The 22673-nt window shown below is 48.9% G+C and overlaps 1 protein-coding gene across 6 annotated transcripts in view; it reads left to right on the top strand.

Annotated features, from left to right (window-relative positions):
• Positions 1–22673, top strand: part of AREL1 (apoptosis resistant E3 ubiquitin protein ligase 1) — a 448155-nt gene that overhangs the window by 206044 nt on the left and 219438 nt on the right. For all 6 annotated transcript variants that reach the window (XM_078659892.1, XM_078659889.1, XM_078659890.1 and 3 more), the window contains 2 exons: positions 15537–15658; positions 15795–15870. In XM_078659892.1, the coding sequence (XP_078516018.1) occupies positions 15537–15658; positions 15795–15870 (198 nt within the window). The remainder of the gene's footprint in view (positions 1–15536; positions 15659–15794; positions 15871–22673) is intronic.

Raw genomic sequence — 22673 nt, 5'->3', positions numbered from 1 at the left:
CACTGTGGCAGGCCTTACAGTGCTACGGTAGGGTGCACAATACCACAGGTGAGGGCATAGCTGCAAGAGCAATATGAACCTACAGTTTCTAAGTCCATTCTTGCACACTGTAGGTGCAGTGGAGCCATTTTATATAAATGGGCTGGGAGTTTGTCAACATGAACTCTACAGCTCCATGATGACTTTACTGAAGACTGAGAAGTTTAGTATCGGACTTCTCAGAATAATAAACCCCCACTGATGCCAGTGATGGATTTATTATAAACTGTACTCAGAGAGAATCTTATAGATGCCCCCTGAAAAATGACCAACTTTTAGTGTGTTGAATGACTGGTCCCTGCTAGCCAGCCATCACCAGACAGGTTTCTGACCTCATGGAGTGTGAACCTCTGTGCTCTTGGAGGTCAGAAACAAAGCCTGCTCTGGTTGGAGGTGCTACACACCTTCCTCTTGCAGGAACAGCAGCACTTTAAGGTGAGCCTCAAGGCTACTACCTTGCGTTATGCTGATTTGGTCAGCTCCAACTAGTGGAGATGCCCGTCCCCCACCCCCCCCAGCTCCACTTTTTGGCAGCAGTTCAGGCTGGAAAATTAGTAAGTAGGAGTGTCCTCCTTGGCCTGGCACACTCCTAGGGTGGCCAGGAGCTGAGGTGAACCCCCTCCTCAAAATTCTCCTTCTTGGTTTGGAGAATTAGGCCCATTAAAAATAGGATTGTGCCCTTCTCCCCAAAGGGAGGGAGCACCCAAAGGGTGTAGTCACCCTAGGGGACAGTAGCCTTTGGCTACTGCCCCTGACCTCAGTAACACCCTTAAATAATGTATTTAAGGGCTCCCCTGAACCTTGTTGCTCTGATTCGATGACCTAAGAAGTACTGAAGATCCGTTTGTAGGAAGGTAGATCCCTGACTATGGTTGCCCCCAACTTTTTGCCTGGTGTTTTGCTGGTTTTCTGACTTAGTTGACCTGGGGCCCTGCTATTCAGGACCCCAGGCCTACTGCTCTCTCTGTAAAATGGATTCCATGTACCTTAGGTACATATCTAATTGGATACTGAGTCACCTTATCAGTCCCTGTACAGTGTACCTTAGGTACCCAGGGCATAGGTGTACCCAGGGCCTACCAGGGGCTGCAGCATGTATTATGCCACCCCTGGCTGGCCATCCAAATCTGACACAACTGGCTGCACGACAGCTGGGGCAAGGTGGTGTAATCACCCTTTGCTTTAGATATAGTATACCTATATCTAAACCTAAATGGGCACACAGATCTCCTATCAGTCACTCCTATGGCAGGCCTTGACAATCCTGAAGGCAGAGTGCTTGGAATCGTGTGAGATGGTGCTCTGGCATGAGCTGAGCCTGTCTGCGGCTTTCGGGATCTATCCCTTAGCCGTTTCCATGATATCGCATACCATATACTCTTAAGTGCATTATAATCCTCGCGGTTATATGCCAACTCTGGTATCGCTTTATCAAAACATGTCGAGTAAGGTGTCATACGAATTGGAATACTAACCCCTCACCAATTCTGGCGACGGGGTTAGCATTCGACCCTTTTAGAGGGACACAACATGCATGTAACCTATAACCCCGGTTAAAGTCCGACAGAGCCTTAGCTCCACAAAATGGATGCTGCCACCGAGACACAAGTCTGCCCTCCTGCTGCTGGGAGTCCTCCCAGAGCAGGAGGCAAGGACAAAGGGTTTCCTGCCAGGGGCGGTGCCAGCACCGTCCCAGACAGGGTTTTGTGTATTCTAGGTAGGCAGGGCTTAGAGGAAGGTGACTGCAAGTGGCACCCCGGTGCTCACTGTGCATAGGCCGGCTTGAACCAGTTCTAGGGGCACACCAGACCCTGAGCTGGGGAAAGCCCGCCAAAGGAGAGGGGTGTAACCACCCCCCTCCTAGTCCCACCCATAGGGCAGGACTTAGTCGCGTGCCAGCCCCTTTTTGCAGGATAAAGGTAGGAACTGGCCCCCTTCCAAATCAGATCATCTTTGAATCCTGAAACTACTTTCCACGAAAGGAACTCAAGACTTCTTCCCAAGATTCTCCCTTGTGACTAAGGAGTAGTCACCCTGCAGCAGCAGGCACCAACCAAGCATCGCGGTTTGTTGCCAGTCTCTCCTCCGGATCAAGACTGCTCCAGCACGACGAGAACCGGCTCCCCTGGCACCTCTGACCTCAACCTACATCATCAGCCCAGCTGTGACCCGTGGGTGCGACGAGACCTCGAGGGACCGGCCATCTTCAGAACTGCACGACGCTTGTCCAGCACGACCACGAGTGACCCTCGACCGAGTGCTTTGGGGTAAGAGAAGCCCCGACCCTGAGCAGCTCCAGCACCGAAGTTCAGCCCCCCTGCATCCACGAGATCTGCGTGGGGCCCTTCTGCTTTTTGCTGCTCACCGCGTTGTCCAGGTCCCTTGCCCGTTGGCTAGTGACCCCCTCACGACGCTCCACGACGACAACCACTGCTGGTCTGGTTGCTCCAGAATAGTCCTTGCTCCCCTTCAAAAGAGGAGCACCCTGGACCCTCCTGGTCCACCCAAGACGCCATTTTAGGTCCACCACGTGGGCCTTGCATTTGCCAAGACTTGTTGCCCAATCCTGGGTCCAGCGACGTCGACAGCAAGTACCTTCGTGGGACAGCTCGCACCTCCATCCTGGTCTCCGACAACGCCTCCTGGTCCGAGAGACTGCAGAGCCCAGCAGCGCCCACTCACCTGGCTGAGGTGACTTCGTCCGGTGCCATCCTGGTGCCCACTCAAATCACTGGCTAGTGATTCAGAACTTGGTCCCCTCTGCTTACAGGTTTCTTCTTCCCTGATCCAGGCTTGGATCACCACGAACTCCTTCACTGGCCGCCTGCCAGCAATTTCTTTCTTCAGGCTCCTGGGTCTTCAACGAGGGTTTCCGACGCAACTTCAACCCTATGCAGCCGCAGCCCCTGGGCTAGGTAACCTGAGTACTCCGGTGCTCCAGCATAGTCCAACACCCTAAGTGTTCGGATCCACTCCCGTTTTCGACCCACCTAGTCGGGTTCGCCCAAGAACAGCAACTTTGCAACTGCTAGCCTCCATAGGCTTTTTCCCGCCTTACGCGTGAGAGTTCCCACTCTGCACACGACGTCCACAGGCCTCCTGCATCTAATCCCAGTGTTTAGAATTGTAGGCCTAGCGATTCCTGAGTCTAGAAAAGTATTACTTACCTGCTAGCAAGTTCGCATTCCACTTACTGAGTATATGGTTTTTCGTGCCCCTAGGGCATCTGTGTAAATTGTGCGACTTAAAGTATTTTCGTAAGAGTTTTGTTGTGTGCTTAGCTCCCTGCCTCATAAAGAGTTCAGGGTAGACTTGTTATAAATAAATATCTGTTTATTTTCATAACAACTTGTGTGGTGTCCTTTCACTTGGTGTTCAAGGGGTAATGTGATGGTAAAACAGCTGGCTTAACACGCCCTCTAGAGTCTTAGCCTTAGACTGCTCGTATCCATGCTACTAGGATAGCTGGTCTATAAGGTTGACTTACAACCAATCATCAATAAGGGTTGTTTGGACTGATACATAGTGATCACTAGAATAGTGAGCACTGCATATCAGGCCAACTTCTCACACCGTTCAGCAGTGAAGAAGAAGACAACTGACTTGGCCCCAGCCCCACAGTCCTGTCTCCTACTCCAGCGACCTTGCTTCAAGAAACAGGCATGGCCTGTAGCCAGCAACCTCCAAGAACCTCAGGGACCTGTGCTGTCATCCACAAAGACTCTTTTCTCCGATGGACACCGGATTTGTCCAGAGAGAATCTAACTCAGGAGCTCCGGATCCAGGCGGATCTGCGACACTTGCACCATTCTGCACCCAATGCCCACGGCCCAAGTCCAGGTGGCCCACTGACGTCTCCCTGGCAATCCTGACCCTGGATCCAGCGTTGGATGACCTCTCCTGATCTACCCCGTGACACCTGCAGCCTCCGCTTGAAGGGTCTCCCCGATTGTGACCGGATCCGGTGAGAGAAACCCGACGCCTAAAGACACCCCTTCACCTGCAGGCCACAGGCCTTGGTATGCCCAACCAATGGTGTTCCGGCAACGCGCACTATCCACCTCTCCTCTCCAGTTGTTGGATTCCTTCAGCTAGTCTTCTGGTACTCGCCTGCGGTAGTTTTCTCCAACCGAGGATCTCCACTGATTTCTGCAGAGCACCCAACGCCTCTTTTGCACTCTGCACCCGGCCGCCCCTGTGCTGCTGGTGCTGCAATCTCCGTGCTATTTGGTAGCCCCTCCAGTGCTTCCCTCAACCCCAAGGGCCTGTGTCCCTGAACCACATGTATTTTACCTGCAACCAGTGCCTCTTCGAGGTGCCCCCAGCCTCTGCAGGATAACATTGGACAGAGTGACCTCTGCACCCGGCCACCCCAGTACTGCTGGTGGGGCAGTACCTACCTTGGTCCCACCCTTGCCCAGTGTTGACCAAATACCCGTAGACTGAATCTGGAAACCGTTTATTTACTGTAAGTTACTCGCCTGTCTTTCCTCTCATAGGATTGCATTGGTCTCTCACTGTACTGTACCAAGTGTTGATTCTGAACACAAAGTGTCTTTTCTACATTGAAATGTATTTCATGCACCTGTAAAATACTGTTTGATGCTATACAAACATTTTGCCAGTAATAACTTGAAAGTATTGCATAATTGAAAACATGTCTGCAATGGAAGGACTCATGGTTGCGTCAGGAATTTGGTCCATCCTGTTCCCTGGTTGAGGGTGTTAAGAATGTAGGTGTTACATTTGACAGTACACTCTCTTTTAAGCTCAGATTTTCTCAGTTTCATCCACATGTTTCTGATTTAATGAAAATCTTTCTAAAGGTGTTAGGCTTTCCTCCTCTCCAGGCCAGAAATATTTGGTGATCCATTCATTAATAACATCTTGGCTGGATTATTCTAACGCCTTATAACTGGTCTTTACCAAGCAACTTGTTAACAAACTTCAGCAGATTCAAAACATTGTTGTGAGGATTCTCCTTCACCTTCCCAAATGGTGTTCAGTGTTCTACATTAAAAGATCTTCACTGGATTTCTATTCAAAGGAGGATCCAGTTTAAAATGTTGGTGCATATACATAGGGCTATTTTTCTATTTGGTCAACTCAGCTTATAGAAGTTGTTTAAAGTTTATGTTCCTCCCAGATCTCTTAGATCCTCTAGTGCCTTCCTGATCCTTCCCCCTAGATAACACTTTTCTTGGCTTGGTGGAGGCTCTGCAACAGTTGCGAGAGCCAAACTATGGAACCCACTCCCTATATCTTGGCCTAACAGAGCCTGGCTTTCTAAGAACCTGAAAACATGTCTCTTTTCGGAAAACTGCTCTCTGCCATTTCTCTGTCTTTTCTAGTCATTATCTCCTCCTCTTATGGTTTTCTTCTGATTTTAACACTTTGAGCCTCTGTTGCGGTCATATGTTGCAATCTATAAATCATGTTTTATTTTCAGCTTGCTTCAGTCCATGTTCCATTATCTAACTCACCCACATCGCCCTCCCGCAGTTTGGTGTAGATACTAGGTGTATTTAGTATTGGATATTTGTATATTGTGGAGATACCTTTGCCACTCAGCTGTTCTACTGTAATTTTAGCTTATATGAGACTGAACTTGGGAACCTGAGTCAGATTAGTTTTATTAGACTCTATTGCATAACATATTTGTAGGTATAGGAAAAACTGGGATTCACATAGTATAAATTCGGTAGAAAGGTGATTGGTCGATTTGATGTGGCTAGAGGCCCAGAAACTGCTCAGTTTTGAGATCTCAGTGCTTGGAAGCCATCTAGCCTCTTGACCTGCAAGAGCCATGAGCTGCACCACACCAGTATTTTGCCCGTCAGGGTTTCGTGCCCTTTTATACATCTTAGTGTGTAATGCAGTGCAGTATCTACTGCAATTTTGTTACGTTGAAAGCATATGCCAACCCTTTTGACAACAGCAAGCCTCTACACGTTAGCATTCAAACCAATGAAGCTAACCCTTGCAGAGAACTTACTCTCAACAACAGATCTATAAATAGCGAAAACCTCAAAAATATCAACATAGAGTGCATGCAGCCCTCTCCCACCCTTCTAGCAAACTGAAGTGCATACTCCTCAACTGCAGATTAGCTAGCAAACATTAGGCTGACTTCTACGATCTCATCCTCTCAAACGAGCTTGACATTGTCATCCTTACTGAAACATGGCTAAATAGCTCATCCTCTACTATCGTAGACCTACTGGTCCCTCCTAATCATGACATAATCCGTCTAGATAGACTCATTAAACCGGACTGTGGGTTAGCCTGCATCTTCCGAAACACAATCTCAGTTAACCAAACTGACACTGTCTCCTTATCCACCTGTGAATATCTTTGCATCAACATCATGAACAACAATTGCCTCATTAGCAAACTTCACATATTATACCAGCCCCCGGTGATAATCTGCCATTCATTGAACAGATAATGGAACTCATTACATGCAATGACAATTCACAAGTGTCACAGATGTTTCTAGGAGACTTCAATCTACATTGAAATAATACAAACGATCATGCTGTAAGCTGTTTCAAATCCTTCCTGTCAGATCAGGACTTGACCCAATTCTGTGACAGTCCAACCCACAACAAGGGAGAGACATTAGACCTCATCATAGCAAAAACATTATTGAGGTGACACCGAAAAGATGCCAACCATCAAAAAACAAAACAAATGAAAAGGAATATCCACAATATCAACGCTATCGACCTAGCAAACCGATGCAGCACCGACCTGATCCCCCAGACCGGCATGACAGACGTTCATGACCTCAGTTTTTTACAATTCCACTATTCTTTAAATACTTGACTCAACAACCCACCTCCAACAAAAAAACGATTCCACCACAATTTCCAAACCTTGGTTCAATGAGATTCTGAACTCTGAACGGCACAAGCTAAGATCAGCTGAACGAATTTGGAGATCGAGACCCTCCATAGAACACCTAAATCACCTTAGAGCACTGAGGAATACATACAACAGGAGAATCCTAAAGGCCAAGGCGGATTTCTTTAGAACCCAGCTGAATCCTGCCATCAACCGTCCCAAAAAACTATGTGAAATAGTCAAACCACAATCGCTCAACACACCAAACTCTACGGAACTTAGAGAGTCATCTACCCCTAACTGCGAGGAGCTTGCCCATTTCTTCATAGAAAAAACTAAAACCATTGAATATGACATACAATCTAAGAATGCCCCTCCTCCAATTACCGACTATGAGTCTACATCAGTGATCTTCAAACTTTGGTATGCCAAGCCCCCCCTGAGCAAAATGTTTGGGGGTCGGATGCCCCTCAAACATATGAAAGGGCAGATCGAGACAAGGGTAAGAAGGCTAACTAAACCATCAGTATATTGGGATTTTCACTGGGCAAAAGCCCCATCCAGGTCCTCTAACCAAAGCCCCATTCAGATCTTCTCTACAGAGCACCATCCTGTACTGTACTTAGAACGCCCTATCAAGACAGCCCTGGAAATTGGCACAACTATAGCTGCTAAGTTTTCTGAATGCTTATGTGTCACATTTCCAGGGTTTCAGTGTGCTTAGGAGTGACATTCACTGACCAAATGTGCGACACTTAAAGTAAGACTTTCCTATGAACAAAAATAAGCAAAGAAGTGCATGGAAAGAGCTAGATCTCAGAATCTGCACCCTTTTAAGCAATGAGAAGCATTAAAAAGTTCTAGAAACTGTTGAAAAACATCTGCAATGGAAGGTCACTAATCTACTACCCCTTAATGACCCGACCATAACAACAAATTTAATGACTAATGCATTTTAGTGCCATGATGTGTACACCAGCACTAAAATGCTTTAGTCTAACAACCCATGCGTGGTACTTGACAGGGCAACCAGACTCATTCTCCAGAGTTCTCAACAAGACATCCTCTAGAAAGCCCACTATGGACCCCCCCCCCCCCCCTCTGCAAAGCCATATCTCGATGTTATCTGAAAAGCACTACGCAGATCCCAACTGTAAAAGCAGTACTCGGGTCCCTTTCTAGAAAGCACAATTCAGACATCCTTTACCAAGCTCCACACAGAACTCACTTTGAAACACATGATTCAGTACTACTTTCCATAGCACCACCAGACCTGCTAAAAACCCTAATCTAAAACTACTCTTCAAATAACCATCCAAAACACTTGTGCAAACTACCACCGGGGTGTCTTTTTTTTAAAACCACAACCAGCCCCCCTCTTCTGACTCCCAACCAGACAGTACAAATTGTAAAGTGTGCAGTGCTCAGTCTCCCTGTCCATCCTTCGCTACTTACGCGTTTCTGAGGCTGCTCCTGCCTTTCTTTCCACAAATCCAAGCCTTTCTCAGTACAAGCCCATCTGCCTTTAAAAATAAGGCCAAAATACACAATAACGTAACCAGGGCACAAAATGTTCCCATCAAAACCACTAGTGTGTGCGTTCTGGGGCTACTGCTTGCCACTGGGGGGACGCCCTTGAGATAACTCCACGCCCCCCAGGGGGGCGCGCCCCATAGTTTGAAGACCACTGGTCTACATTTTACTACCAGATCAAGGATCAGTTTAGTACACCAACGGGAACTCCAAAAAAGAATGTCTCTTGGCACACCTCCATGCCCTACTCTGAAAACAACATCTATATCACCCTTCTTGTGATTAATCCCTCCATTCACTTCACTGATCCACTACCTCCTTCCCTATTCACAACAATAAAATCTTCTATTCTCCCCTTATGGACAAATATTGTAAACGCCTCCCTCAGGCAAGGCACCATACCTGAATGCCTTAAAGTAGTGCAGGTAACACCCATACTAAAGAAAGTCAACTCCTGCTCCTCTTATATCAACAACTACTGTCCTATATCCAAAATCCCCACTCTGGCGAAACTACTATAAAAATGTGTACAAACTCATTTATGCAACCCCAATGAGAATTTCAATCTCCTGGACCAACACCAATCCGGATTCCGTCAAGGACAGCACCGAATCAGCACCCAACCACATAACGGGCGATATATTAAAAATGGTGGACCAGAATGAATCAGGTCTCTTGATACTTAACTTATCCTACGCCTTCGACACGGTTAAGCATGACAACCTTCTGTCCCTTCTGGAATGAAGGATGGGCCTATCTGGTACCGTGCTACTGTGGTTTCCCTCCTTCCTTAACAATAGAACCCAAGGAATCAAGATGAAACAATCACTCTCTCAATCTTCCTTGGTCACTCTAGGGGTTCTACAGGGCTCAGCACTATCACCTATTCTTTTCAATCTATTCATGGACCCCCTGGCAAACGCACTGAACTCTGCCAATATTCTATATCGCCTGTATGCAGACGACACACAACCCTATATGAAAATCTCCTCCCCAGAAGACTTCATCTCCCTCAGCGCCATTCTGCATAAGACTCAAAGTTGGCTCACTGACAACCACCTCATGCTCAACACCAAAACAAGCATTTACAATGCAATAGGTCTCGCAGCATAAAAGTTTGAGTTACTGGCATTGTAAATGACAATGCTTTGCATACATTTATTTTTTTAATTTGCAATTGGTATATAAACATTGTTTGTGAATGGTTAGCTGTTGCTTATGCTAAGCAAAGTTGGCAGTAATATAGAGTGCTAGTCTTGCTTGTTATAAGCATGCTGATTTAAAGCGCTCTGATACCTGCGGGTAAAGTATGCGCTATATAAAAGTGAAAACTAATAAATACATTTAAAAAACCCTACCTGTACCACGTCCGTTCTTATTCTTTGATGCCACATATTTTTGGGTCCCTGTATTTATTAACTGCACCCGGCTGTGGGAAACCTCCATGGCAGGAACAACGTGTTGCGGGGCAGACACGGGCAATGTAGCCACTGTCCTGTGGCTGCAAGGCGGGGTAACAGTGTAGGGGCAGAAATGCAGGCAGTTGGTAGTGCTGTGCCATAGCAGTGTAGTTCTCTATGTATGCTGGGCATGGGGGTTGCTATTGGCTGACAAGAAGTGGTGAGGAGGTGCCGGTTCGGTAGGCCTGCTTCCTGATCTTGGGCAGGCGACAGTTAAAAAACAAGGAGGGATCTATCACTATAATAAATTGAATAAATACAACAGATTAACTAGCGCCTCCGGTTTCGAGGGACTGAGTTCCTCAAACATAGTTTACACACATATATAAACACTTGAGTTTCCTTCCAGTAATCTTACGTAGGTGGTAGCAAATCCAAGTATGTTAAACGCTTGCTGCTGAGGTGTGCGCGCAATTTTCAGGTCTCGGCTTGCAATCTCGGCTCGATTGGGCTAACTCCCCATCATCCTTTCAAGGCAGATACATTCAGCCAGGTGACAGGGACAACTGGTATTTAGAGTGTTATGCAAATGGTAAATTAGGCTATATAAAACATGTTATCATTTACCAATTGGATATCTGATTATCGCAGCTCTGGCTGCAGCTCACGGGTTCTCCTGGGGTCGAAAAACGAGCGCACAGAAGACATTACATTTATGGTGCACGCTTTACATGGGGTAGTTAGAATATAAAGAGCTACGAACATTCAACAGCATTATATTAATACAATTCAACAATGTTAGCGCCCCTCCCCCACAAAAAAATGCCCACGCTGTCACCGGTCATGATTTCTTATAGGATGTGGGGTAGGAGGGACAAAATCAGGAGGGTCCCAATTTTTGAGTACATTATAGAAAGGTTGCCTTTTCATATCGGCTGTCGTTTCATTTGCTTACACATCACCAAACGCGCCATAGTGTGTCCTGCAAACCCCTCCCCGCCTACCCATGGCCCACTCTTCCCCGTGCACCGCCTTTGCCGCCCCTGGGACAGATTAACTCTGCACAAACACCACTGTCAGTCACAGGGGAGTGGCGGCTCCCAGAGGATGCTCTGTGCGACTGCTGGTGCTACTTGCCTGCTCTGTGCAGATGTGAAAGCACATATTTCTGCCTGCATATATAGCCGCCTGTTCATTCCCTGACATGAAAACAGCAATTAGAGAACCCCCCTCTCGTTGCAGTATTAGGGGTCCACGTCTCATTACCATAGCAACCGCAGGCTTTCCTTTCTCCGCCAACAGTCCTCCTTGGCGACCCGGGATGCCTAGACCATGGCAGCCGGGCAGGGGCAGCATCCAGGGGTTGGGGGCATGGGTGAGAAGCGCACTGGGTCAGACAGCTGCCAGACCAGAGGGTTTGTGAGGCAGCGAGAGCGCAGACATTGTGCCTCCTCCTCTGGGTTTGAGGGAATGCAATGCTTCTGTGTGCCTGCTGCACCGGGGCTGTGCACAGTCACACACGGCTGTGGCAGTGGAGGGGGGGCAGTGCAGGATCCGGGGGGGGGGGGCACGATCTACGGGGTAATAACTTAAGTAGATGCCAGGACGGAGGCGGTGGCACACAGGTCCGGGGGTCGACAATATTCCTGGGTGTGGGGGTTTAGTAATGGTGAGGATGGGCATTCAAGAGACCCAGATGTGGCAACTGTCAGGAGTCCCGGAGGAGGAGGTGTGAAGGGTGGGACTTGGAGGAAACGAAGGTTCTGATGGGTAAAAGCTGCTGTAGGCTAGGCAAGTGCCGAAGGTGGGGGAGGGGAGCTGGGTGTAGAGAGGGTACTAGGGCAGGAGTCCAGGGGGAAGAGCACTAGACCAGGTGTGTAGTGGAAGGGGGCAAGAGGATGGTAAGGAAGGGGCAAGAACACCGGTTGTACAGAGCAAAGAAGAAGAGTGGGCCGGGTGGTAGGAATAGGATGAACACAGGGAACAGAGCCACTAAGGTAGATTAGGGCTGTGCAGATGGGAGATGTGTACATGAGTAGGTAAGCACCAAGCATCTCAGACTGACTACAAAGAGGAAATAGTTAGCGAAGCATTAGAGTTCACCTCAAAGAAGCAGGGTGAAGATGTAGCTGCAAAGAGATAGGCACTGTGTAACAGTATGGAAACAAGGGTAGTAGCATGTGTGCCCCACAGGTATGAGAAAGAGAAACTGGGACTACTTCTAAAATAACACACACCTCAGCTTAAAACCGTAAAGACATCTAGGAAGAATTTCCTTCCCACATGCTGCTCACCTTCTCCACCGCTGTTCCCGGCATGTTATCAACTTCCCCTGCAGTGACGGAGCCACAACAGTGGCGCAGGCCCAGACTCCGACCTTGAGTTCTTACGGCAGCCGGCAATCCAGGCGCGGCCTGCGCAGATGAAATCGGTGCTGCTATCGAGGAGGTTTGCTCACCTTCAATGCTTTCTGAGAGCAAGCGTGGGGGGTAGCCGATACCTACACCGGGTCTCCGAGGAGGGGATCTCCGCCGCTCCTTCTTCCTCTCCACCGGCCTCCTCCTCCCCCAGTGGCGCCTCACCGCACACGCACGAGTGAAAACGAAACCGAAACTTAGAAGGCGCGCGTTGTAAGCTGTCTACGGTAAAAGCTCACGCGCGCGACCAAATCCCAAGGCGCGCATCGTAATCTGACTCTGCCATGCTGTCTCAATGCTGCGTGTGATGCGCGTGGCCATCTCTTGTCTCCACTCGTTGTCGGCTGAGCCGACAGCTATTGTTCTCGCGGCGAGAACGCGCTTCGCGCGCTTTCGCCAGGGCGAGACCTAAAAACTAAATTCCTTCTCATCTCCCCTCCCAACCACACATCCAAGATAGACCTCTGGCTGGAGCATCTAACTACATTTGACTGCTCTTTCCACATCATTGACTCCACTAAATCCTTGGGAATCACCCTAGACAATAATAAGTTGAGTATCCTAAGGAAACTTAAACCCTTCCTTCAACAGGCCGACTTAAAAATGGAGGTACAAGCCCTAGTGCTGCAAAGATTGGTCTACGGAAGTGCCATTCTAGGCGGACTCCCCAAATACAAGTTGGCCCCGCTAAGGGCTTCTCTTAACGCTGTGGCCAGGCTCGTCTCTGGAACAAAAAGAAATAACCACATTTCCCCAACCCTAAAAGAACTGGTTTGGCTACAATATGAGGCAAGAATACAACTAAAGATCGCCTGTATGATACATAAGGCACTTCATCTCAAAAACCCCGGCTACTTAGCACAAAAGCTAGTGCCTTCTGGAGGGTGCAGAGACTCCTGAAGTGTGAGCTCACTACTACTACAATCCTTCCACTGAAAGAGAACATGCTGCAGAGTCTTCTCTGGTATTGCACAGAAGATTTGAAACTCCTTACCTCTAGATGTATGCCAAATACCATCCTCCTTCAAAAAAGAAGTAAAAATGCTTCTAATTAACAAATTCATTCCCTAAAACATTAAACCTTATGTAACTTGGGCCTAACGCTGGTGTGTCTAATGGAGAAGGATCTTCATTGCAACCACAGACTGTATTAATGAGTCTTACTTAGATTCATTGGATGTAAATTGATCCCATGTGGATGCCCCGAAGATCTGGCATGGGTCAGATTCTGCATCCTTCCATTTCTAATATATGTAAGTCACCGTTGAGGCAGCCCCAGCAATACCTTAGTCCAGCTGCTGTATGTTGGGCAGTGGAGCATATTCTTTTACATGTTCCAACAGCAATAACCTGTGATTGTCGTTATTACTGCGGAAAAGACTAATAGCCCTATTGGCGAGTGCAGAATTACCAGCTGACACCTCGTCCTTGCTAACTTCTGCCTGGCACTAGTAAAGTTGATACTATAAGGTATCAAACAACTTATTGAACTAAGCCCAACTTAATGCCCAAGTCGAAATTAATGTAACCTGTTGCAGTGTGCAACCTTTGCAAAGTTTCCACTTTGTTGCCCTAAATCCTCTGTGCCCGACCACAGTTACTCATGGGGTGTGTCCATGAGACACCTTTCTACCTCCTGTAGAGACATACAAAGGACTTCCAAGAAAAGACACAATAGAAGCCTGCGTGGGGTAGATGTGTTACCTCTCCCTGGCAGGAAGCAACACAGGTGTTGGCTCAGAAGGCGAGCTTCAAAGAAGAAGCAGCCTTTGAAGGGCAAATGGTGAACACTTGAGGATAGGCTGCTTTATCTTTTAGGTAGACAGGCTGGCATTCAGAAAGGAGAGGGGAAACCAGTTACCAAACCGTTTTTTCAGAAGCGTTTAGCCCCCTTGATAGCCACACCTCTGGGTTGGACTAGCAGCTCTACACGCCAACAGAGGGGTTCTGCCATGTTGAAAAGGGGCAGAATGGAGCATTCTGAGTTAGCTAGATGCCACACTTAGCAGGAAGTGGTCATCAGGAGGGAGGGAACCTTGTAGCCCATTGGCTAGTTTTCATGATCTCCCCTGATGACATTTTCCGAACATAAAACAAGCACTTCTAGCACCCAGAACTCAGACCTTGTTGGACTGGGAAAGAGGACCGAAGAAGGACTACCCTGCTGCACCAAGGACCCAGCGAAGAGAAGCTGCATCAATTTTGACTGCACCACTGTACCTGGTGGTTAGCCAAGGGAAAGAGAATGTGCCTGATGTGTCCTGCTCATGGTCAAGTCATTTCCCGAGCCCAGCCGAATTAAGAGACTCCAAGGGTCAGGTGGCTGATCTCCTGATCGCAGCACAGGGTCACAACAGCTGAAAAAGTTTGGGGCTAACTAGAAGTTTGCATCTCTGCTCCTCGTCACTGTTCGGCCACAGGGACCAGGACCCAATGCTCAAAAGTTGCCCAGAGTCTGCTGGGCCCGAGAGAGTCGTCAGAGTGCACCCCAAAGAAGGGTTTCACTGTGACCGCGGTACTGGGCGATTGGTAGCCCATTGGCGACTGGACATCTGCCATGTTCAAGAAGACTTCGAGGGACGACCGACCCCTGTGGCCAGTACTGCCTCACCAAGCCTGTGAACCAAGGAATAGCTGCAGACCCCCATCAACTACATTGCATCCACAAAATCTTCAGCATCCTGTCCAGGACCAATTTCATTTTAGTGTATGGCAATGAGATAAAAGTGACTGGAACTGAATAGACACTGCTTCCTTCGGGAAGGTAACTATTTCTCAGGGCCTTGCTGGCCCCCCCGACTAGCTCCATTCCAGAGTTGGTCAAAGTACCTGCATTGATACTTACTCAATTTTTCCCTGAAAAAGTTTCAGAGTGTCAAATTTGTTGAATTTGACATTGCTTATTCGTTTTAATTGCTGTAGATTTTTTTTAGTTTTGATGACTAAAAAATACATAAAAATATAAAATATATTTATAAATTGATGTCAGAGTGTCTAGTGTATTTCTTCTTCAGTTGTTTTGGCGCTGTTTGAAAGCTTCACAGTTGTTCCTTTCTGAAATCCTGACTGCTCAGAGCCAGAGCTAAAGGTTTAACAAACGAAACCTACTGGTCCCTGAGGGGTTGGTAGGTGTATTAAGCAGTGAGGTCGCACAACCCCACCATATAATGCCCACCATTTCCTCACAGTTAACCGCAGTGTTTTTGTGTTACTATAAAAGTACAGAATTGCGTTAGTCCTGGGGTCCAGTTTATTTATCCGCAGGTTTGGAAAAGTAAATAATACACCATTTTTTTTTCAGGGGGATCAGAAACTTTTCAGGATAAGGTGAACTTTTTCCAACGAGAACTTCGACAAGTGCACATGAAGAGACCTCATTCTAAGATCACACTGAAAGTCAGCCGCCATGCCTTGCTGGACTCTGTACGTACGCTCCAGCCTGTTTGTCAACCTTCTGATCATTTTGTTTCTCATTGTATTTCCTTATTACCAATATCCATCTTGCTTCCCTGTGAATAAAATTAGCACTTCATTGCTATACTTTCCTCTTTATTCACAGTCTCTCAAAGCAACACGAAACTTTTCCATCTCTGATTGGAGTAAGAACTTTGAAGTGATTTTTCAGGATGAAGAAGGTAAATTGCCTTTATTTCCTTACAGTATTTCGTGCTCTAATTGTTCCTTTGCATACATGTAGGCGAAATCTATACCTAAACCTACCATCATAAAAGTGCTGTGCAATGTTCTTTTTTTTTCTTCCTCTCCCACCCTATACAACTGGAGAGGTTCTCTGGGGAGTACCTCTTATGGTAATGTTCACTAAACTCCATTCTTTTTAGTGTCTGGGCAGGTTACTCATCACAAAACCACCACTTGGTGCATACATTGAACCATAACTAACCTCACTTACCTTGAAGCTAAACCTCTTGTTAGTAGTATGACTTTATTGCACTTTTTCTTCTTGCCATCTGCTTACCTTCAGTTCAATGAGTCAGTCCCTGCAGGAATATGAGAGGCCCAGCAGTGGCCCATGAGTCTTTAAGAGCTGGAGGTTAGTTATGGTTCAATGTATGCAAACTTGGAAATACCCTGAAATTCACCAGTTGTGGTATGCAATGCACCCAAAACCTATGCTGTTCTCCATGATTTGCTCTTTTGAGTCTGCTTTTTTTTCCTATACCAACGGCTGTCATGTGTTGAGTGTGATGGGAGGCAGGAGTTATGGTGTGCATTGCGTACCATAACTGCGAAATTTGAGGGTTTTTCTGGAGTTTGCATTTGCTGAGTTATAACTGACCTTTAACTTTGTTTTTTCCCCGGAGAATTGTTTGTTTTTTATGTTGCACTTCATTCATCTGCCATATATCTGTTGAGCTATTTGCGGATTGTTTTACAGGGCTGTCCGAGGCTCAGACTACTCACCGGCACTTAGCGCCATACAGCCATTCAGAGACTCATAAAGCCACTCACACACCCACTTATAGACCTAAGGAACCATTCATACACACACTCCAACAGGCGTGTGCACACACACTCACCCCTCCCTCACTCCCACGAGTGCCCCGTTGGGGGTTGGCCACAACGTCTGGCCACAGGCCAGGCTCTTCGCCAGGCCATGTGGCCAACCCTCCCGCTGCGCATGGCTAAAGGCTGTGCGCAGCAGCGTTTGGGTTAACGTATGGTAATTAAATATGACTTATTTTTAGAAAAACTATGTCACTGAAGAAACCAAAGGTTACAGGGACATCAGAGTTAGGAATTAGAATAAAATAAATCCTAATAAATTCACTAAAAAAACACAGGTTGCAGGGACATAATGTTAGGTTCAGATTGTATACACACAAAAACATAGAAATTCAGTAATTCAGAAACTGTAACTGTAACTTGTACCCTAAGGTGACCATAACTCGTTCCCTTGCCATGCACTGCTAATTACCTCACATAATACTTCAGTTATGACATCTTTTATGACCTCATTGATAAGATCACTGCAACACATGCAGTAAAATTATTGATGCGAAAACTGTGCATGGCGTGGGCATGAATCTTTGTGTATATAATTACGCAGTGGCGGTTGCTTTAGTTAGTATCATGTTTCCATAGTTAATGCATTTTTTGTGTTGCTAATGACTTTTGCCCCATTTGACGAGTCTCCACAAACTTTCCAAAAAGTGCTACTTTTTGATTCGTTTGTACATGGAAAGTTTCGGAGTGACCCGTCAAACGGGGTACGAGAATAGGGGGGTCCCAAAACACGTTTCACCAATTAATTCTTTTCGTAGGAACTTTAGACACTGCCACAGCCCAAACCGCTGAACGGATTTACACTAAATTAGGCAGAAAGGTTGATCTTTGCCCAGAAAGAGTGCTTTTTAGGTCGAGCGACCTATCTCAATGCGCATGCGCATTGAGCGGGAGCTCGATATAAAGGGGCTTAAACAGAGGTTTAACTAGCTGGCGATTTGGTGCTGTGCCCGTGCGCTTTCAGGTCAATGCGCAAGCGCATTGACCTAAAATGCGCGTGCACAGCATCAAATCGCCAGCCATCTGCCATCTGTTCCCCAGCAGCTCCGCCCCACAAGCTTCCCCCAGCGTGCGCTCTGGCTCAGCCGAGCCGCACTCCTCCCACACCTCTCACACCCAAGTGAAGCTTCACTTCAAAGGCCCCCGCATTTCTCCTCCCCCCTCCCCACAGCAATGCCGGCCGTACTTTCACTTTGACGGCCGCAGGCCGTCTCTCGTGTTTCTCCTCCCCCCCTCCCAGTGTTTTTTTTTTAAACTTGTTTCTTTTGCTTTCAGCACTCCGCTTCCTCGCAAACAGCATTTAACCCCCACCAAACTATTGTTACTGGTTTCCCTGGCCTCCTTAGTGCCGGTCCGCCAGCTCCCATGTCTGTCTCTGCTTCTACCTCATCCTGCGCTGCCCCTGAAGATTCTGCTTCACCTTCCGCGTCCGCGACCCGAGCCTGCTATGCCTCCGTGGTCGCTCTCCCTCCTTATGCTGCTGCCCTCTCAAGCACTGCCCCTTGTGCGCTTTATGCTGCTTCCTCCTTTCCCCATATGACCTCTTTCTTGTCTGCTGCTTCTGCCCTCCAATATTCTCTCAGACACACTCCATGCTGCTCCTTCTTTCCCCGCACCACTATTTCCGTGACCCGAGCCTGCTCCACCTCCGTGGTCGCTCTCTCCCTCCTTATGCTCCTGCCCTCTCAAGCACTGCCACTTGTGCGCTCTATGCTGCTTTCTCCTTTCCCCACATGATCTCTTTCTTGTCTGCTGCTTCTGCCCTCCAATATTCCCTCACACACACTCCATACTGCTCCTTCTTTCCCCGCACCACTATTTTTTTCTGCCCACACTGGCTTTTTTTTTTTAGATAATGGTTATTCCCCTGCCTTCAGCCTAAAGCTCACCTGTAACTCCGCCCGGCCCACTCCCTATTCCTCCCTGCCTCCAGTTCCCTCAACCTGCTCTTCCACACCCCTCGCAGCTCTTTAAAAAAAAATGTCTTCTTCAATATTTTGGAGAGTCTCGCCGATGCTATTTGCTACCGGGTTGGTTCGCTTTAGAAAAGACAGGAATTGGTTCAAATATAAATGTATTTTTCTTATTTACCGCTCCATATAAGGCCAATAAGTCCTGCAGCGATTGCTCTCAGCACTCCTATCCCCTGCAGCACATGTTCTTGTTATTTTTAAAAAAGTTTGTTTCTACCCTCAATGACAGCGCATTAGCTCAACTATGACAGGTTGATTGGGTTAGAAAACGAGGTTTGAACTGCAAGCGTTCTTTCATTGGCTAACACCTTTACAGCGACGGCATGACCGCTGGCTCCTTTTCTGAGACGAAAACAGTATCGCTGGGCTAAAAATGTGATGTTTTTGGCAAGCCCAACGTGCACTGGAGGGCGCTAGAGGGCGCACTGCAGCATGGCCGCACTGCCGTGAGGCTCCTGCAGCCCGGAGCTTTCATCCGGCCATTTATCCTTCTGATCATCACCATACCCTACTCCGATCCTAGATTATACCTTGGTAGGCTGTGGACGACACTCGGTCCAACTCCCGAGCCGATCGGAGGTTCCTGGCCGGAGTTAGGGGGTCCGGAAGATTCACCGCCGGGCGCTCTGGAGGTCAGACGCTCCGCGGCCCGGCGTCTCAGCCCACTTTAGTCCGCTGCCTCACACGTGGGGTGGAGGCCTGATCCCCTCCCCCCTCAGGGACTCTACGAGACTGCCTGCCTGGACGTGGCCGGCGGCTGTGCATGGGACTCGTGTCCGGTGGCAAAGGGTGTGCAGCGTCGGCACAGGTGTCACCCTGGACTACGGTGGCGGAGCTGCGACGGGGGCGCCGATCCGCCCCCGGATTTGAGCAACGGCCGTTACACAGGAGGGAGTGGCGGGGCATGCCTGCCTGCTCGTGCCCCCGTCTGTGGTGATTTCCTGGACGCCTGGACTCTGCAAGGTACGAACGGTGGTGGACTGTAGCTGGTGATACGGCTTGTAGAAGTACCTGCTGGTCGCGCTGCTGGGGGGCCGCCTCTTCTTCCATTTAGCGCCATTGTCGTCACAGCAGCTGCTGTGTGGCGGAGCCTGCCGTGCTATAGTTCTCGGCGGAGTGCTGTACTGGCTATACTAGTGCCAGTCCCATCTGACTGCGCTGTCTACTGGTGCCCCATACGGTGTTTTCCTGTGCCACACTGTCTTGGATTGGACTGCTCTGCTCCTTGGGGAACGGCATAGTTGCTGATGCCTGCGCATTGTCCCTGTCGCACTTAGTAAGTGGCGCTACCTTCACTGATCTGTGTTGTGCTGTGGTGGGCCGCCGCTGTGTCTTTTCAGTTTCCCTTCGCCTGCTGTCGTTGTACCTGCCCCCTGCCTCCCCGGAGGCAGCAGCGTGCTGTGACTGTTGGAGGGTGCTGGCGATACTGCGTGGATGTACGACTACTACGCCCCAACCTTGGATTTTGATATGCTGCATGTTCTATTGGGCGCATAACTTTGGTTGGTGTACGTGGGCTTGTACCCGGGGATCCCCTCGCCTCTACTTACTGTGGGAACTGCTACGGGCTGTGTGTGTATGATCATGGGGAAGCCGGACAATAAGCAGCCTAAGCTTTCATTTGACTCTGCGGCATCTAGGAGGGGCGCTCGCTTGGTGCAGGAGGCTGGGAGCTCGCGTTCCCCCCCCCCCGCTTGTCGCTGATGCCAGTCTGCAGTCCACTGCCCCGGATTTCCAGCAGATGATGCAAGAGATGCGGCAAGGTTTCGCTACCATTGTGGACAAAGTGGACAAACTGTCCTCGCGCATGGACGCAGTGGTGCAAAAACTTGATGTCCATGAGGAGCGCCTGACCACGGCGGAGCAGCGCATCTCGGATCACGACGACACTGCGGCCACTCATACCACTCAGTTGGCGAGGATGGACAATATCCTGAGGGTGATAGCCGCTAAGAATGAGGAGTTGGAGGCGAGAAGTCTGCGTAACAACATACGCGTTGTAGGTGTGCCGGAGACGACAAATGTGGGGAAAATGGAGACGTATGTGGAAAGACTACTGGTTGGTGCGGTTGGGGCGGAAGCGTTTTCCATGCAGTTTATTGTGGAGCGGGCACACAGATCCCTTGGGCCACGTCCGGCCACAGGCGCGGCACCGCGCCCTATCATTGCACGCCTCCTGAATTATCGGGATCGTGATGCGGCTCTTCGTGCGGCTCGCACTGCCCGCTCACTTTCCTTTGAAGGGGTCAATTTCACCATATATCCGGACTTCACCCCGATGGTGCAGGAGCAACGACGCAAATTCCTGGCGGTCAAGAAAAAGCTTAGGGACCTGCAGGTGGACTACGCCTTGCTATACCCTGCGAAGCTGAGGGTGACTCATCAGGCGAAGCAGACTTTTTTCACGAACCCGCAGCAGGCGGAAGACTTTGTAAAGCGTCTCAAGAGGGAGCGTGCTGCTGCTGGCCGGCAAAACGAGGCGGGACAGGATGGCCACCGCTCGGCGGGAGAGGAGGAGGACGCCTGACCAGGTTTCTAGCGGCATACAGGCTGGGCTACACACTTTGCACTGACGCTTCTATGGCTGCCCTTGGAGCCTAGGGCTTCACAGGCATAACTGTTAAGAGCGGAGGTGTGGGTCGCCGGTCTGATCCGGGATTCCGCTTGTTGAGTCTGTTGTCGTGGCGATGGTTGCTGATAATACTTTGCTCCGGGCACCCTCTCCCACACTGTGTCGGAGTCGTATCTTCGCCTTGCGGCTGAGGGATCGGCGTAGTGTGGGTGGGTGGTAATGTGCTTTTCTGGTGGGCACCCCAACGGGAATACCCCACTATTGGTAAGTTTTTTTGTGCAACTGACTTTCTGGATGGTTGGATGGATGAATGGAGTGTGGAGAGGGGGGGTGGCAGGGGGTCCTGACAGGTCGGGGTTGGTCAGGTGGGTGGGGGGAGGGGGGAATGCGCTGGTAGCTTCTCTTTCACTTGATGAATGCACTAGATGCGCGTTGTTCTTTGAATGTACCGCGTGCCTGTTGCACGGTTGTTCTTATTTGTATTGGGGAGGGGGGGTTTGTTGCGGTGGATGGAAGACGGCATGGATGGATGTGGTGTGTGGCGCGCGGGGTGTACGGTGTATGCAGCGGGGAAGGTCTGCCGCCTCGTGTCGGGGACTGTGCATGGTGCAGTGTTTCAGCATTTTCTGTCGCGCATTCCTTATGTGTGATGTCAGACGTGATGTTAGATAGGATATCGATTTTGTCTTGGAATGTGCGTGGACTTAATGATGCCAGGAAATGTCGTAATGTACTGCAATATCTTGATCGGCATGCTATACAGGTGGCATTACTGCAGGAAACGCATTTGCGCCAAGCGCCTGCACATGCGTTCGGTGGGAGGTGGGCCTCAGTGAGGAAATTTTCATCATACTCCTCTTACGCACGTGGGGTTGTTATACTGATCAGGAAATCACTTACATTCCAGGAGCTGGGATCACGAATAGACTCAGACGGGAGATATGTGCTGTTGTGGGGGAGGATTGGGCAGATCACTGTGCTTTTTGTGAATTGTTATGCACCGAATGTTGATACACCTGCTTTTTTCTTACACTATGGGGCCATATTCTTGCGGTAGACGCCTCACATATTGTATGGGGGGGGGATTTCAATTTGGCACTGCGGGCTCTTGAGGACAGGTCGGAGGGGAGCTCTCAGTACAATGTCCAAGCCAGGGATGTCTTGCGGGGCATTGTGGAGGAGGCAGGCTTGAACGATAGTTGGCGATATATGCACCCCGCGGGGAAGGAGGGCACACATTTCACAGCACAGGCCCGTACCTGGGCGAGATTGGACTATATCTTCCTCTCCAGGGGACTTGTAGCGGGTTTACATGGTGTGGCGCACCTCCCCAGGACGTACTCAGACCACTGTCCAGTTAGGGTTATGT

The sequence above is a fragment of the Lissotriton helveticus genome, chromosome 9 (genome assembly GCF_964261635.1).
Source record: "Lissotriton helveticus chromosome 9, aLisHel1.1, whole genome shotgun sequence".
Taxonomy (NCBI): Eukaryota; Metazoa; Chordata; class Amphibia; order Caudata; family Salamandridae; genus Lissotriton; species Lissotriton helveticus.
The sequence above is the reverse complement of the archived record's forward strand: the minus strand, read 5'-3'. Positions and strand labels throughout refer to the sequence as shown.